This window comes from Saccopteryx bilineata, chromosome 11 (assembly GCF_036850765.1).
Source record: "Saccopteryx bilineata isolate mSacBil1 chromosome 11, mSacBil1_pri_phased_curated, whole genome shotgun sequence".
In the NCBI taxonomy this organism is placed as follows: Eukaryota; Metazoa; Chordata; class Mammalia; order Chiroptera; family Emballonuridae; genus Saccopteryx; species Saccopteryx bilineata.
The window spans coordinates 57,984,377-57,996,790 of record NC_089500.1 but is presented as its reverse complement, the minus strand read 5'-3'; the positions used below and the strand labels follow the sequence as shown (position 1 = coordinate 57,996,790).

The window sequence follows — 12,414 nt, the reverse complement described above, 5'->3', positions numbered from 1 at the left end:
TTTTAGAAACGGGTCACCCGCCTACTAAGTAATGGCAGAACCAAAATCTGAACCCTGGCAGGCCTGCCAACACACTTGCTGGAGGATTTCCGCTTTGTCAGCTCAGGATTAGCCGGGCCGAGGGGGGATGACCTTTGTCTGAGGCCCTAACGTGCCGGGCCGGCGGAAAACGGGTGACTTTGTCTCTCCGAGACCAGGCAGCAGGGCGCTGGGCTTTGTTACCGCACTTCGCGCGGGACTCCGGCGTGCGGGGAGGCGGCGCTTCCTCCGCCGGGAGGGTGGGACCCTCGACCTCCGCGGGGCCTCAGCTCGCCGCCGACGTACGTGCAGTGCACCCCCGGGAAGAGGGCGAGGGCAGCGAACTACGCGCTCGCGAAGAAGGGCCGCGGCCCGACGAGGCGGTGGGCGAGGCCGGTGACCCAATAAAGCGGGTCGGGCCGCGGGAGGCCCTACCCGGCGCGGTTCCCGGCACAAGCCGCAGGGTCCCGGCAGGCGGCAGCCGGCGCGCCTCGGTACGCCGCACTCGGCGCGAGGGTGTGAGCGCGCGCCGCCGCCGGGCTGGGCCGGGAGCGAGGGGAGCGGGAGGAGGAAGCGCCCGCCGCCCCGGAGCCGCCCGGAACGGACCGGGGAGGCGGGGCGAGGCCGGGACCCGCGGTGCCCGCCCACCCTCGGCGTCCGAGAGCCGCTCCGCCCGCGGCCCTGTCCCGGGCGCTGGGCCCGCCCCGCCCTGCGCGCGCGCGCGCGCGCGCGCCCCCGCCGGCCCGGCCCTCCTCCTCGCCGCCCCTCCCGCGCGCGTCCACCGGCTCCCCGGCTCGCGCCGCTCCATGTAGCCCCGGATCCCCGGGAGACCGAGGAGGAGGGGGCGACCACAAGATGGCGGGTACGTGGCCCCCTGTTCTCCCGGCGGCGCGGCGGCGGCGCCTCCCAACGTCCGCCCGTCCGCCCGTCTGCCGCCGCCGCGCCGCGTGGGGCCGAGGCCGGCGCGGGGTCCCGGGGCGGGGAGGCAGCGCGGGGCCGGGGCGGGGGCGGGGGCGGCGCGCCGGGTCTCGGGGGCACTGACCGGGCCTCTCCCTTCTCCCCTCGGCGCAGACCTCTCGCTGCTTCAGGAGGACCTGCAGGAGGACACGGACGGATGTGAGTGCGCTCGCCCTGCTGTCGCTGTCGCCGTCGCCGGGAGCGGCGGGGAGCGGCCGGGAAGGAAGGAAGGGCGGGCGGCGGCGGCCTGGGCCCGGCCCGGCGCGGGGACGGGCTCGGCGAGGCGTGGCCCTGGGCCGGCCGGGTCGCGATTTTGAGGGAAAACTGCGCTTCCCGGAGGACACGGCGCCCCCCGCCCCGCTGGGGAGAGAGGCCCCCCGTCCGCGCCGTAGCCCGGGTTCTGCCCCAGCGCCCAGCCCTCTCGGCACCCCCTGTCCTCGGGGGGCTCGGGAGCTGCCCGGCCGTTCGTCTTGGAAGAAGAAACTAGTGGGCAGACATTTGGAATAGGAATTCGGGGGCTGTTTTCCTCCTTCCACCGCCTTCCGGAGGCCGCCCGCTGCCCCCAGCCCTCCCGAGGAAGGAAGAGGCTGTGCGGGGGGAAGGTGCTTTCTCAGCTGCTCGCGAGTGCCCGGCGGCCCGCTGGGGCCCGTCGCGGGCTCGATGGAAATTGCTTACCTGTAATTTCACTTGAGCTCCTGGCAGGTTTACACTGCAGCTTGTCCATTTTCCTTGCGATTACGGGAAGGGGAGAAGGTGTGGCCCTGGCAGGAGTGACTGGGTTTACGGAGCGTTATTTCTTCAACGCGTGTGTTCACGAATTACCCAGACCTCCTTAAATAGTACAATTTCAGCTTTGCTCTAGGATACTGAAGTTTTTAAAAGCGGATTCTTTTGTTTAAGGAATAACTTTGACATTGTTTCCAGAATAGTGTCCGAAAGGAATTGTTGATTTCCTATGGGCCCTTCTAGCAACAGAAGGGAAATTTGGAAATGATAACCGTGGTAGAATTTCTGGTGTGTTGAGGGGAAAGCCTGCCTGAAGCTGAGATTTACCACGGCTAATACCTATACAAGTAATTCAGAGATGGCTTCACTTTGAAATCGCTCTTTATAAAATGCTGTTTAATCTTTAGTATTGTCTGTTTTGGTTTTCCTTGCCCAAATTAAGCTGAATTTTAAAATCACTCAGTGTTTTGAGAGAAATAAGGAGAACTTACTATTTAGAATGACTCTATAAAAAGTGATTGTTTTTAAAGTAATTGAACCATGTGCAAATAAGGTTTTTTTTAAAGTAAAAACCTGTCAAAAAATTTTTTTAATTATAACTTATTGATTGACTTTAGAGAGACGGAGGAAGGAAAGAAGAGAGAGGGAATCTTTCATTTGTTCCACTTAGTTGTGTATTCATTGGTTGTTTCCCATATGTGCCCTGACAGAGATCAAACCACAACTTTGGTGTTTCAGGACACGGCTCTGACTGAGTTAACCCACCGGGGCTTTAAAAAAAAAAAAAAAAAAAGGAGCAGCGCTTGTGCAGAGGACAGCTTTTACATTTCATTTAATGTTTTGTGTTTTTTTTTTACCTTGGTCCACTAATGTGCTTACCTAATAAGTTTAAAATGTTAAGGCAGTTAGGTGTTAGGTTTAGAGAGGTGGCTCTGATTATCTTGAAACAAGGGCTTCTTTCTCATTCTTGTATTTTGCTTCAAGGCTTTGTAAATAGAAGATTATTCATTCAGCAGGTGGTTAGGACTATCTGGAGCAAGAACTTCTGCATATTAATTTATTTTCACTTAGGTGCCTTGCAGTCTTAAAGGAAGCCACTGTATCACTTTTGTAATGTCCCTTAAGGGAACATAGACTAGAGGGGAAAGCATACCTGTAAAGAACTCAACAATGATTTATTTATGAGCCTCAAGACTTCTGCACGGAACTGAGGATATAGCTGTGCAAAGGCTGATCCAGATCATGCCCTCTAGTGGTTTGTAAGCAATTTTAATGTCAGTGTGATAGTGAAGGTATCAGAGGTAGTATATATAGTACAGTAGTTAATAGATAAGACTCTAGAGCCAGACTGCTTTGTTCCAATCTTGGCATCTCATTGTTATTTTGGATAAACTCCTGTAACTGAACCTTTTTATGTCTAAAATTTGTTGTTTGTAAATAAGCATATAAATATTATCTACCTTATAGAGTTGTTCAGAGCCTTGTATAAAATAATGCATATAAAGCACTTAGTACCTGATAAATCACACATAGAACAAACAGTACCTGGTAAATTGTGACCATTATGTGTATGTTGTTATCATAAATAAAGTGTAAGGGAAATGTAAAGGAAAGAGCAGGGAAGGAAATACTGATGTTGAGCATTACACTACTAAATTAATATATGTTTATAAATGCTTCTAATGCTTGCAGTTAACTTTTTAAAGGTTCTGTTCCTAATGTGTTTTAATTTAGGATAAAATGTTAGATATTTGAAGGCACAGATAGTTTATTTGCATATGTATAATTTTGTTGAAGACTTTATTAGAATAATTGTTTTTCTCAGTTGTTAGTTTGCATAGGTGATAGTTTTTATAGGTGACACTGACACAGCCTGGGAAACTTTCCGCATACCACTTTAATTCTTCTGGCTGGTGAAATACCATTTCCCCATGTATAAGATGCTCCCATGTATAAGAAGCACCTCAATTTTGGGGCCTGAAATAAAAAAAAATATATTACATAAAGTTACTGAACTCAAGTTTTATTCATCTACAACAGTGAGCGCAAAAAACAAACACGAAAAAGCGGAAAATGCAAGTAAAAAAAATCTACAACCACTCACTGTATAAGACGCACCCAGTTTTTAGTTTTTAGATACCAATTGTTCTAGAAAAAAGTGCTTCTTATACACGGGGAAACACGGTAAGTCACACAGGATGCAGCATATTGATAGGAGGAAATCAAACTATCACATGTGTACGGGGAGTTTACATAGGCACAGAAATTCCAAACAGGCAAAATAAAGTGTAGATGTCATTTTGGAGAAAGGAGGAAGAGGGAGGGATCTTAATTTCTGAGGGGAAATAAGGCAACTCACAGGTAGCTGAGGAAGAGGCAAACATTCTTGCTGTGCTACTCAGAACAATGGAACAGAGGAGAATCTAGGGAACATATTTATTCCTGGTTCCTTCCTGTCTGCCACACTTAATTCATATGTGCTAAGGTGATTACCCTAAGGTTCCCTTCCTGAAGCAGTTTTTTCTATCTGAATCCCTTTAAGAAGAAAAGGGGAGGGGGTAAAAATAATACTTCCTGAGTTTGTTTACAGCCTGAAATCTCCATGCCAGGGTGGCACATCCCAGAGAGAGCTCCCTACCCTGACATTACATTTACTCAGAGTATTCAGAAACAAGGGATCTTTGAACAAATGGCCAATTGAAGAACCACTTGCCTTATTTTGTATAGGGGAAAAGGAGGAGAGATTTGCCTGAAGTGCCTAATTCGAGGGCAGGATGTTTGGTAAGGGAATGAAAAAGCTCGTCACATCCTGGAGATGCTGGAGGAGGTGAAGAACCAGCAAGTCAGCAAGAATGGAGCTTGAGCTCCCCCTACTATATTTTATGAGCCCAGTTTTCTGTCTCAGGCAACACTGGAATGAAGGTCGACCTGCGGAGTAGTTGTGCTCTAGGTCCTACCGTTTCATCCAGCCAGAGTCTAAATTAACCTTGGAGAATGGAAGAAATTATTTTCCAGCCAAATTCTAGTACTCGGTGTCTTTCCTAAATGCGGAGCCTAGACTAAGGCAGATAGAGGGTAAATACCGTTGGACAGGTTATCTGCAGCTGTGGAGACTAGGAGAGGACCTGGAAGCTGGAATTGTCAGCCTTGATAAGAGTCTCAGGTCTTTTGTTTTGGTTTATTTTAAGCCTTCAAGTCTATGTATAGAGTCAGTAGAAAAGTGGGTGGAATAGGGGAAAGGATTGGTCAAAGACTTAACTTCACTGGTACCCGAAGGAGAAAAAAAAGGAAATCCTAGTATGTAAAAAATGGTGCATTATACTATATGCATATCAAAAGATCAAAACGATAAGTAAAATCATTATTAGGTACTACTAAAATTAACTTTAGGAAAATAATGCAATGAAAAAATGTTTCAGTTTAAAAGTGATAATCTTCAATACTGTATCATGAAACATATAAATAGATTCTTCATAGCAGCCCTGTGATGTGTAGGCTGTGGTATTCTTTATATTTAATTTTAATTAATTAATTTTTCTGAAGTTGGAAATGAGGAGGCAGTCAGACAGACTCCCGCATGCGCTCGACCGGGATCCACCGGGCATGCCCACCAGAGGGCGATGCTCTGCCCATCTGGGGAGCTGCCCGCTGCGACCAGAGCCGTTCTAGCACCTGAGGCAGAGGCCATGGAGCCATCCTCAGCACCCGGGCCAACTTTGCTCCAGTGGAGCCTTGCTGCAGGAGGGGAAGAGAGAGACAGAGAGGAAGGAGAGGGGGAGGGGTGGAGAAGCAGATGGGCGCTTCTCTTGTGTGCCCCGGCCGGGAATCGAACCCTGGACTCCTGCACGCCAGGCCTACACTCAACCACTGAGCCAACCGGCCAGGGCCCAATTTTATTTTAATTTTTATGGATTTTTAGAGACAGATAGGAAGAAAGGGAGAGAGAAACATCGATTTGTTGTTCCTCTTATTTATACATTCATTGGTTGATTCTTGTATTTGTCCTGACAGGGATTGAATCCATAACCTTGGCGTATTGGGATGATGCTCTAACCAACTGAGCTACCTCACCAGGGGCTGTGATATTCTGATATTAATAAATAAATCAACAGATATCAAAGGGACTAAATTATTTTCTCAGGGCAAACTCCTAAGTACCAATCAGAATTTTAGGCGAGGCTTCCTGATTCTAAGTACTGTATTTTAAATATTGTTTTCTTTTTAAATCACCCAGTTTCTAATATTGAGGAGCCCAGGTTTCTTGTATAGGCCAGTGATTTTCAACTGGTGTGCCACAAGAATTTTTAAAACATGAAATACCTATTTAGTCATGGTCACCAACCTCATTTCCCTTAGATTGTCAAATAAAATAGTGACAACAGTCAACATAACAATAGCTGCGAGGTGTGAATGACTCAAAATTACAATTTTTTTTTAGATTGGCAAAAACTGTTTTTGTGTGTGCCACAGGATTTTAGTAATTATGTACCGTGAGATGAAAAAGGTTGAGAATAGCTAGTATAGGCAAATTGTTTGAACCATGCTTAAAATACTCTTGAAGATTAATCTAGTATGCTGCATAAAGTTTAACTGTATTAATTAAGAGAGATTGGAGCTTCGATATAATGTAGCTTGTTTAGTGTTTATATTAACTTACTTTCAGCTGTAGCTAGTATATGATGTTAAAGAGCTTTGGGAGCTATATTGTGGAATATGCCATACCACAGAATTTGTTGAAGTTTTGGAATTTTTTCACATGGATCCAGAACTAATTGGATGTAACTGCCTGGACTGCATTCCTTTCAAAGAGTCTCTGGGCCCTCCAACTAATTTTTTTTTCCCCCCTCCAACTACTTTTAAAAGTTAAAACTAGTTTTGATAAACTTCCCTAAGTCCTTGCCACCTGGAGAAGGATCAGCCAGGGAATCAGGCAAAAACTGTAGGAAGGTGCCCTTGGAAGTCAAGATATTTATAAATGTTGTTAAATGGGGATTTAGAAAAGTGAGTCATGAGACTTGGTAGCATGTTTTAATTGTTACCAACAAGACTGAACAGGAGAAATCTTTATGTAGATAGACTATAATTGATATCCTAGAAAAGAGTACTTAAAATGGTTTCAATGGTACCCACATGTGTATAAAATCAGTTAATGATACCTTGAGTAACAATTCCCCATGTAAAATTATTTTTTTAAAGAGGGAAAAACCCTTTGTAAATATACATGTTGGCTGCCTGGGATTGTAGCTGCGGCACAAACAAACAACAACCCCTCCTAAATACTTAAGTTTTTGTTTGTTGTTCTTGCCTGTGAAAGATAAATAGCTCTTATTAGGTAAAGTTCATTAGTCTGCTACATTTGTTTGATCACTGGTTCATTTATTTCTGGTCCTTTTACCTCAGTTCCTCTTTTTATCAAAACAGAATTTATAGATATTAAATTATTAATACTCCTACATTTGCCTTATATTTTGGATTTTTGGATTTTTCTTGAATGGCAAACAATTTTTAAAATATTTTTAGTGAAAGAAACAAAGACAATCAGGGAAAGAGATGAGAAGCATCAACTTGTAGTTGCAATACTCTTGGTGTTCGTTGATTGCTTCATATGTATCTTGACTGGGGGTGGGGGGCTCCAGCTGAGCCAGTGACCCCTTGCTCAAGCCAGCTACCTTGGGCTTTAAGCCAGCGACATTTGGACTCGAGCCAGTGACCGTGGGGTCATGTCTGTGATCCCATAGTCAAGCCAGCAACCCTGTGCTCAAGCCAGATGAGCCCACGCTCAAGCCGGATGACCTTGGGGTTTCAAACCTGGGCTTTCAGTGTCCCAGGTCGACGCTCTGTCTATTGTGCCCCAACTTGGTCAGGCAGATGACAAAAAATTTTTGCCATCAGCTACATGGTATGGTGGGCAGTCCCTAAACTTAAATTAGGGTATTGTTTTGCTTGGATCTGAAAATAAACCTAATTTAATGTTTTGGGAAGAAGAGTGAGGTGGCATATCGGTGGAATTTTGACTAAGAAAGTTGAAAGGCCTGCATTCCCTATAATGTCTGAGAAGCTGTTTTTGTACAGACCTTTCAGCTGGTCGCTCACCTAAGGTTCCCCCTCTTTGAAGTTCATCCCCTTACTTTCCTAAGCGAAGTCTTCTTAGCTCTTTATCCTCCTAGATTTCGGAACAGACTTGTTTTCTGGCCTAATTGATATCAGGTTGGTGATTGAGCACCTTATTCTGAAATCTATCCCAATATAGTTTTGTGTAGGGGGAAAGAGCGCTGGGTTTTGTAAATCTTCAGACCTGGGTTTAGATTCTGATCCTTGTCATTTATTCACTGTATAATCTTGAGCAAGTTGCTTTTCTTGGCTGTTTTCAGTCTTTAAAGTATCATTGTGCTTTGGGTTGTTTCCAGTTTTTGGCAGTTACAAATAAAGCTGCTATGAGCATTCATGTACAAGTCTTTGTGTAGATATACGCATTCTTTCTCTTGGGTATATACCTGGAGTGGAATGGCTGTTTATCTTTTTTTTAAGGAACTGCAAAACTTTTCCAAAGTGGTTGTCCCATTTTACACTCCTGCCAGCAGTGTGTACAAGTTCCAGGTGTTCCACACCATTGTCAGCGCTTGGTGTGGGCAGTCTTTGTTTTAGCCATTCTGTTATGTGTGTAGTGGTTTTTCTTCTGCAATTTGAATTTGCATGTCCTTAGTGACTAATAACTGCTCATCTTTTCATGTGCTCGTTTACCATCTTATATCTTCTTTGGTGAAGTGTTTAAATCTTTTGTCCATTTTTTATTGGGTTATTTGTTTTCCTATTAAGTTTTGAGACTTCTTTATTTTTCCAGATACAAGTCTTTTCTCAGATATGTGACTTGCAAATGTTTTCCAGTCTGTAACTTGTCTTTTCATTGTCTTAACAGTGTATTTACAAGAGCTGAAGTTTTGAATTTGATACTCAACTTGCTTTTTTTCATAGATACCCATTATCAGATTGAGAAAGTTCTCTTTATTTACCGAGAGCTTTCTTGAAATTAGGAGTAGGATCTGGCCAGTTTGCTCAGTGGTAGAGCATCAGTCTGGTGTGTGGGTGTTCCAGGTTCGATTCCTGATCAGGGCACACAGGAAAAGCGACCATCTGCTTTTCTACCCCCTCCCACTCCACCTCTCTCCTCTCTATCTCTCTCTTCTCCTCTCTATCTCTCTCTTCTCCTCCCACAGTCATGGGAGGAGACTGTTGGTCCTGGACACTAAGGATGGCTCCTTGCCCTCACTTCAGGCACTAAAATAGCTCAGTTGCCAAGCAATGGATCAACGGCCCAAGAGGAGCAGAGCATAGCCCTATAGGGGGTTTGCTGGGTGGATCCTGGTCCGGGTGCATGAGGGAGTCTGTCTCTCTGCCTGCCTGCTTCTAACTTAAAAGAAAAGAAATTAGGAATAGATGTTGGGTTTGTTGATGTTTTTTCTGCATCTATATATTTTTTTTGGTTTTGGTTTTTTAATATGATGAAATACATTGACTTTAAAGTAAATGTTGTTAGTTTTTAGTGAGAAATTTCAAATGCACACAAAAACTGATGAGCCAACCTACATCCACCACTGACATTTATTTTTCGTCTATCCCTTTCTAACATCTGAACTTTCGGTGGCGGGGGGGGGGTGGGTAAGAGAAGGAATAGCTAGAGTACTTTAAAAATATTCCAGGTTTCATTTTACAAGTTAAAAAAATTTTTTTTTGCCTGACCAGGCAGTGGTGCAGTGGATAGAGCATCAGCCTGGATGCTGAGGACTGGGGTTCAAAGCCCGGAGGTCACCAGCTTAAGCAAGGGGTCACAGGCCCTACTGCAGCCTCCCCTCCCTCTGCTGTCAAGGCACATATGAGAAAGCAATCAGTGAACAACTAAGGTGCCATAACTATGAGTTGATGCTTCTCATCTCTCTCCCTTCCTGTCTGTCTGTCCCTGCCTGTCCCTCTGTTTCTCTCTTGCTTAAAAAAAAAATTGATTGATTTGAGAGAGAGAGAAAGGAACTGATTTGTTGTCCCACCCATTTATGCATTCATTGTTTGATTCCTGTATGCACCCTGACTGGGAATTGAACCTGCAACCCTGGCATATCAGGACAACACTCTAACCAACTGAGATACCCAGCCGGAACCCAGGTGTCATTTTAACTATAAATAGTATTTTACAAGGGATATGCTTGAAATGTGATGTTCCAGTCTATAAACAGAAGGACATCTAAAGTAACAGTAAGGTTTGGTAATTTATGAAAGCTTAAATGATTAAATTCTGTGGAGGTGTTTACCTGAAACCTAGGTATTCTTATTGATCAGTGTCACTCCATTAAATTTAATTTTCTAAATAAATTTTTAAAAATGATTAAAATCTTTAGGCATTTCCCTCACTGTTCTACTGTAATAAAGCACATCTGTATAAATTACTAAACCCACTTTCATTTTAATCATATTAATTACCAGATTAAGAGAAGCAACACCTTGCTTATTTTCATCTTTCTAAAGTCCATTTCACCTTTTGGGTCAGCCTTAATGGTAACAAAGGAATATTGATAAACAAAGGTTGAATTTTTTCTATTTTATTAATTTTTATATGAAATTAATTAGGGTTATATTGGTTAATAGGATCATACAAGTTTCAAGTGTACCTTTTTATGGTACGCGATTTATAAATAGATTACATTGTGTGCCTAACCACCCAAATTCAAATATCATCTGTCACCATATATTTGACCCTTTAACCTTTAATACCCACCTACCCACCCCCTTCCCTCTGGTAATGACCATTGTTGTCTATGTCTATGAGTTTCAGTTTTATGTCCCGTATATGAGGGAGATCATATAGTTCTTAGCTTTTTCTGACTGACTGACTTCGCTTAGCATAATATTCTCAGGGTCCATTCATGTTGTCACAAATGGCAATATTTCATCTTATGGGTGAGTAGTAGTCCATTGAATATATGTACCTGTTGGGCAAACAAGTATGTTAGGTTTGCTCGCTTATATACTGCTCACAAAAATTAGGGGATACCAATCAGGCAAAGTATACAGCTCACAAAAATTAGGGGGTAATTTCAAAATGAATATGAAGCTATAAAATATCCCCTAATATTTGTGAGCAGTATATTTTGCCTGATTGATGCATGAGCACAGGGCGGCACCATGTGTGTATAGTCTGTAAGGCTCTAGGTCAGGGGTCCCCAAACTTTTTACACAGGGGGCCAGTTCACTGTCCCTCAGACTGTTGGAGGGCCGGACTATAAAAAAAAAACTATGAACAAATCCCTATGCACACTGCACATATCTTATTTTAAAGTAAAAAAACAAAACGGGAACAAATACAGTATTTAAAATAAAGAACAAGTATATTTAAATCAACAAACTGACCAGTATTTCAATGGGAACTATGCTCCTCTCACTGACCACCAATGAAAGAGGTGCCCCTTCCGGAAGTGTGGCGGGGCCGGATAAATGGCCTTAGGGGGCCGCATGGGGCCTGCGGGGCCGTAGTTTGGGGACCCCTACTCTAGGTGCTTGTCCTCAGGGCAGCAGATTATAAAATGCATATTGCCTGTTGCCATTGGGAGGGGCCATTGTTTGCTGGAGAAGGGGTTTTTCCACACCACTGCCTGTTTGTTTATGAGTTCTGGGAGAGAGAGAGAAGCAGTTTTTCCCTGCCTGCTTGCTCTTCCCGGGTTGTGAGACTCTAATAAAAGGAATGGCCCAGCAGTATTTCATCTTATGGGTGAGTAGTAGTCCATTGACTATATATACCACAGCTTCTTTATCCAGTCTTCTATCAGAGGAGACTTTGTCTCCATGTTTTGACTACTATGAATAATGCTGCATTGAACATAGTCATGCATATATATCTTTGTGAATAAATATTTTCGAGTTTTCTATGTAGATACCCAAAAGAGGGATTGCTGGATCATATGGTAACACTGTTGTTAATTTTTTTATTTTTTTTTATTTTTTGCATTTTTCTGAAGCTGGAAACAGGGAGAGACAGTCAGACAGACTCCTGCATGCGCCCCACCGGGATCCACCCGGCACGCCCACCAGGGGGCGATGCTCTGCCCACCAGGGGGCGATGCTCTGCCCATCCTGGGCGTCGCCATGTTGCGACCAGAGCCACTCTAGCGCCTGAGGCAGAGGCCACAGAGCCATCCCCAGCGCCCGGGCCATCCTTGCTCCAATGGAGCCTTGGCTGCGGGAGGGGAAGAGAAGCAAATGGGCGCTTCTCCTGTGTGCCCTGGCCGGGAATCGAACCCGGGTCCTCCGCACGCTAAGCCGACCCCTCTACCGCTGAGCCAACCGGCCAGGGCTCCGTTGTTAATTTTTGAGGAATTGCCATACTGTTTGTTTTACATACTGTAGTTGGCTGTACCACTTGTTTACATTCCCACCACTAGTGAATGAGGGTTCCTTTTTCTCCATAACCTTTGCAATACTTGATACTTGTCTTGTTGATAATAGCTATTCTAAAACGTGTGAGGTCGTACCTTGGAGGAAAGCCAAAGCACCAAGTGACTTTTTTTCCCATCCTGAGAAAGTGAAGGTTGAGACCAAGCACTTATGACTGAAGGCAGTCGCGTCCAGGGAGGTCCTCACGGACGTGATGCTTGGCCCTGCTGGAGCTTTCTGCAGGTCAGGAATCAGACAGCAGGTGGTATGGGGTTAGGTCTCAGAAAGCGCAAGAGA

At 44.8% G+C, this 12,414-nt stretch overlaps 2 protein-coding genes across 10 annotated transcripts in view; one reads left to right on the top strand and one right to left on the bottom strand.

The window, feature by feature from the left end:
- The window catches only part of RALBP1 (ralA binding protein 1), a 167,495-nt gene that overhangs the window by 3,210 nt on the left and 151,871 nt on the right, over positions 1–12,414 (bottom strand). For 4 of the 5 annotated variants that reach the window (XR_010727500.1, XR_010727498.1, XR_010727499.1 and 1 more), the window contains exon 12: positions 1,651–3,678. The exons of the other annotated variant lie outside the window; for it this stretch is intronic. The gene's annotated coding sequence lies outside the window, so the exon portion shown is untranslated. The remainder of the gene's footprint in view (positions 1–1,650; positions 3,679–12,414) is intronic. 5 annotated transcript variants of the gene reach the window in all.
- PPP4R1 (protein phosphatase 4 regulatory subunit 1) overlaps positions 761–12,414 on the top strand; it is an 81,003-nt gene continuing 69,349 nt past the window's right edge. For 3 of the 5 annotated variants that reach the window (XM_066246960.1, XM_066246962.1, XM_066246958.1), the window contains exons 1-2: positions 761–880; positions 1,090–1,134. In XM_066246960.1, coding sequence (XP_066103057.1) covers positions 874–880; positions 1,090–1,134 — 52 coding nt within the window. In that variant the 5' untranslated portion in view covers positions 761–873. The remainder of the gene's footprint in view (positions 881–1,089; positions 1,135–12,414) is intronic. The other 2 variants (XM_066246963.1, XM_066246959.1) reach the window with 1 other exon arrangement.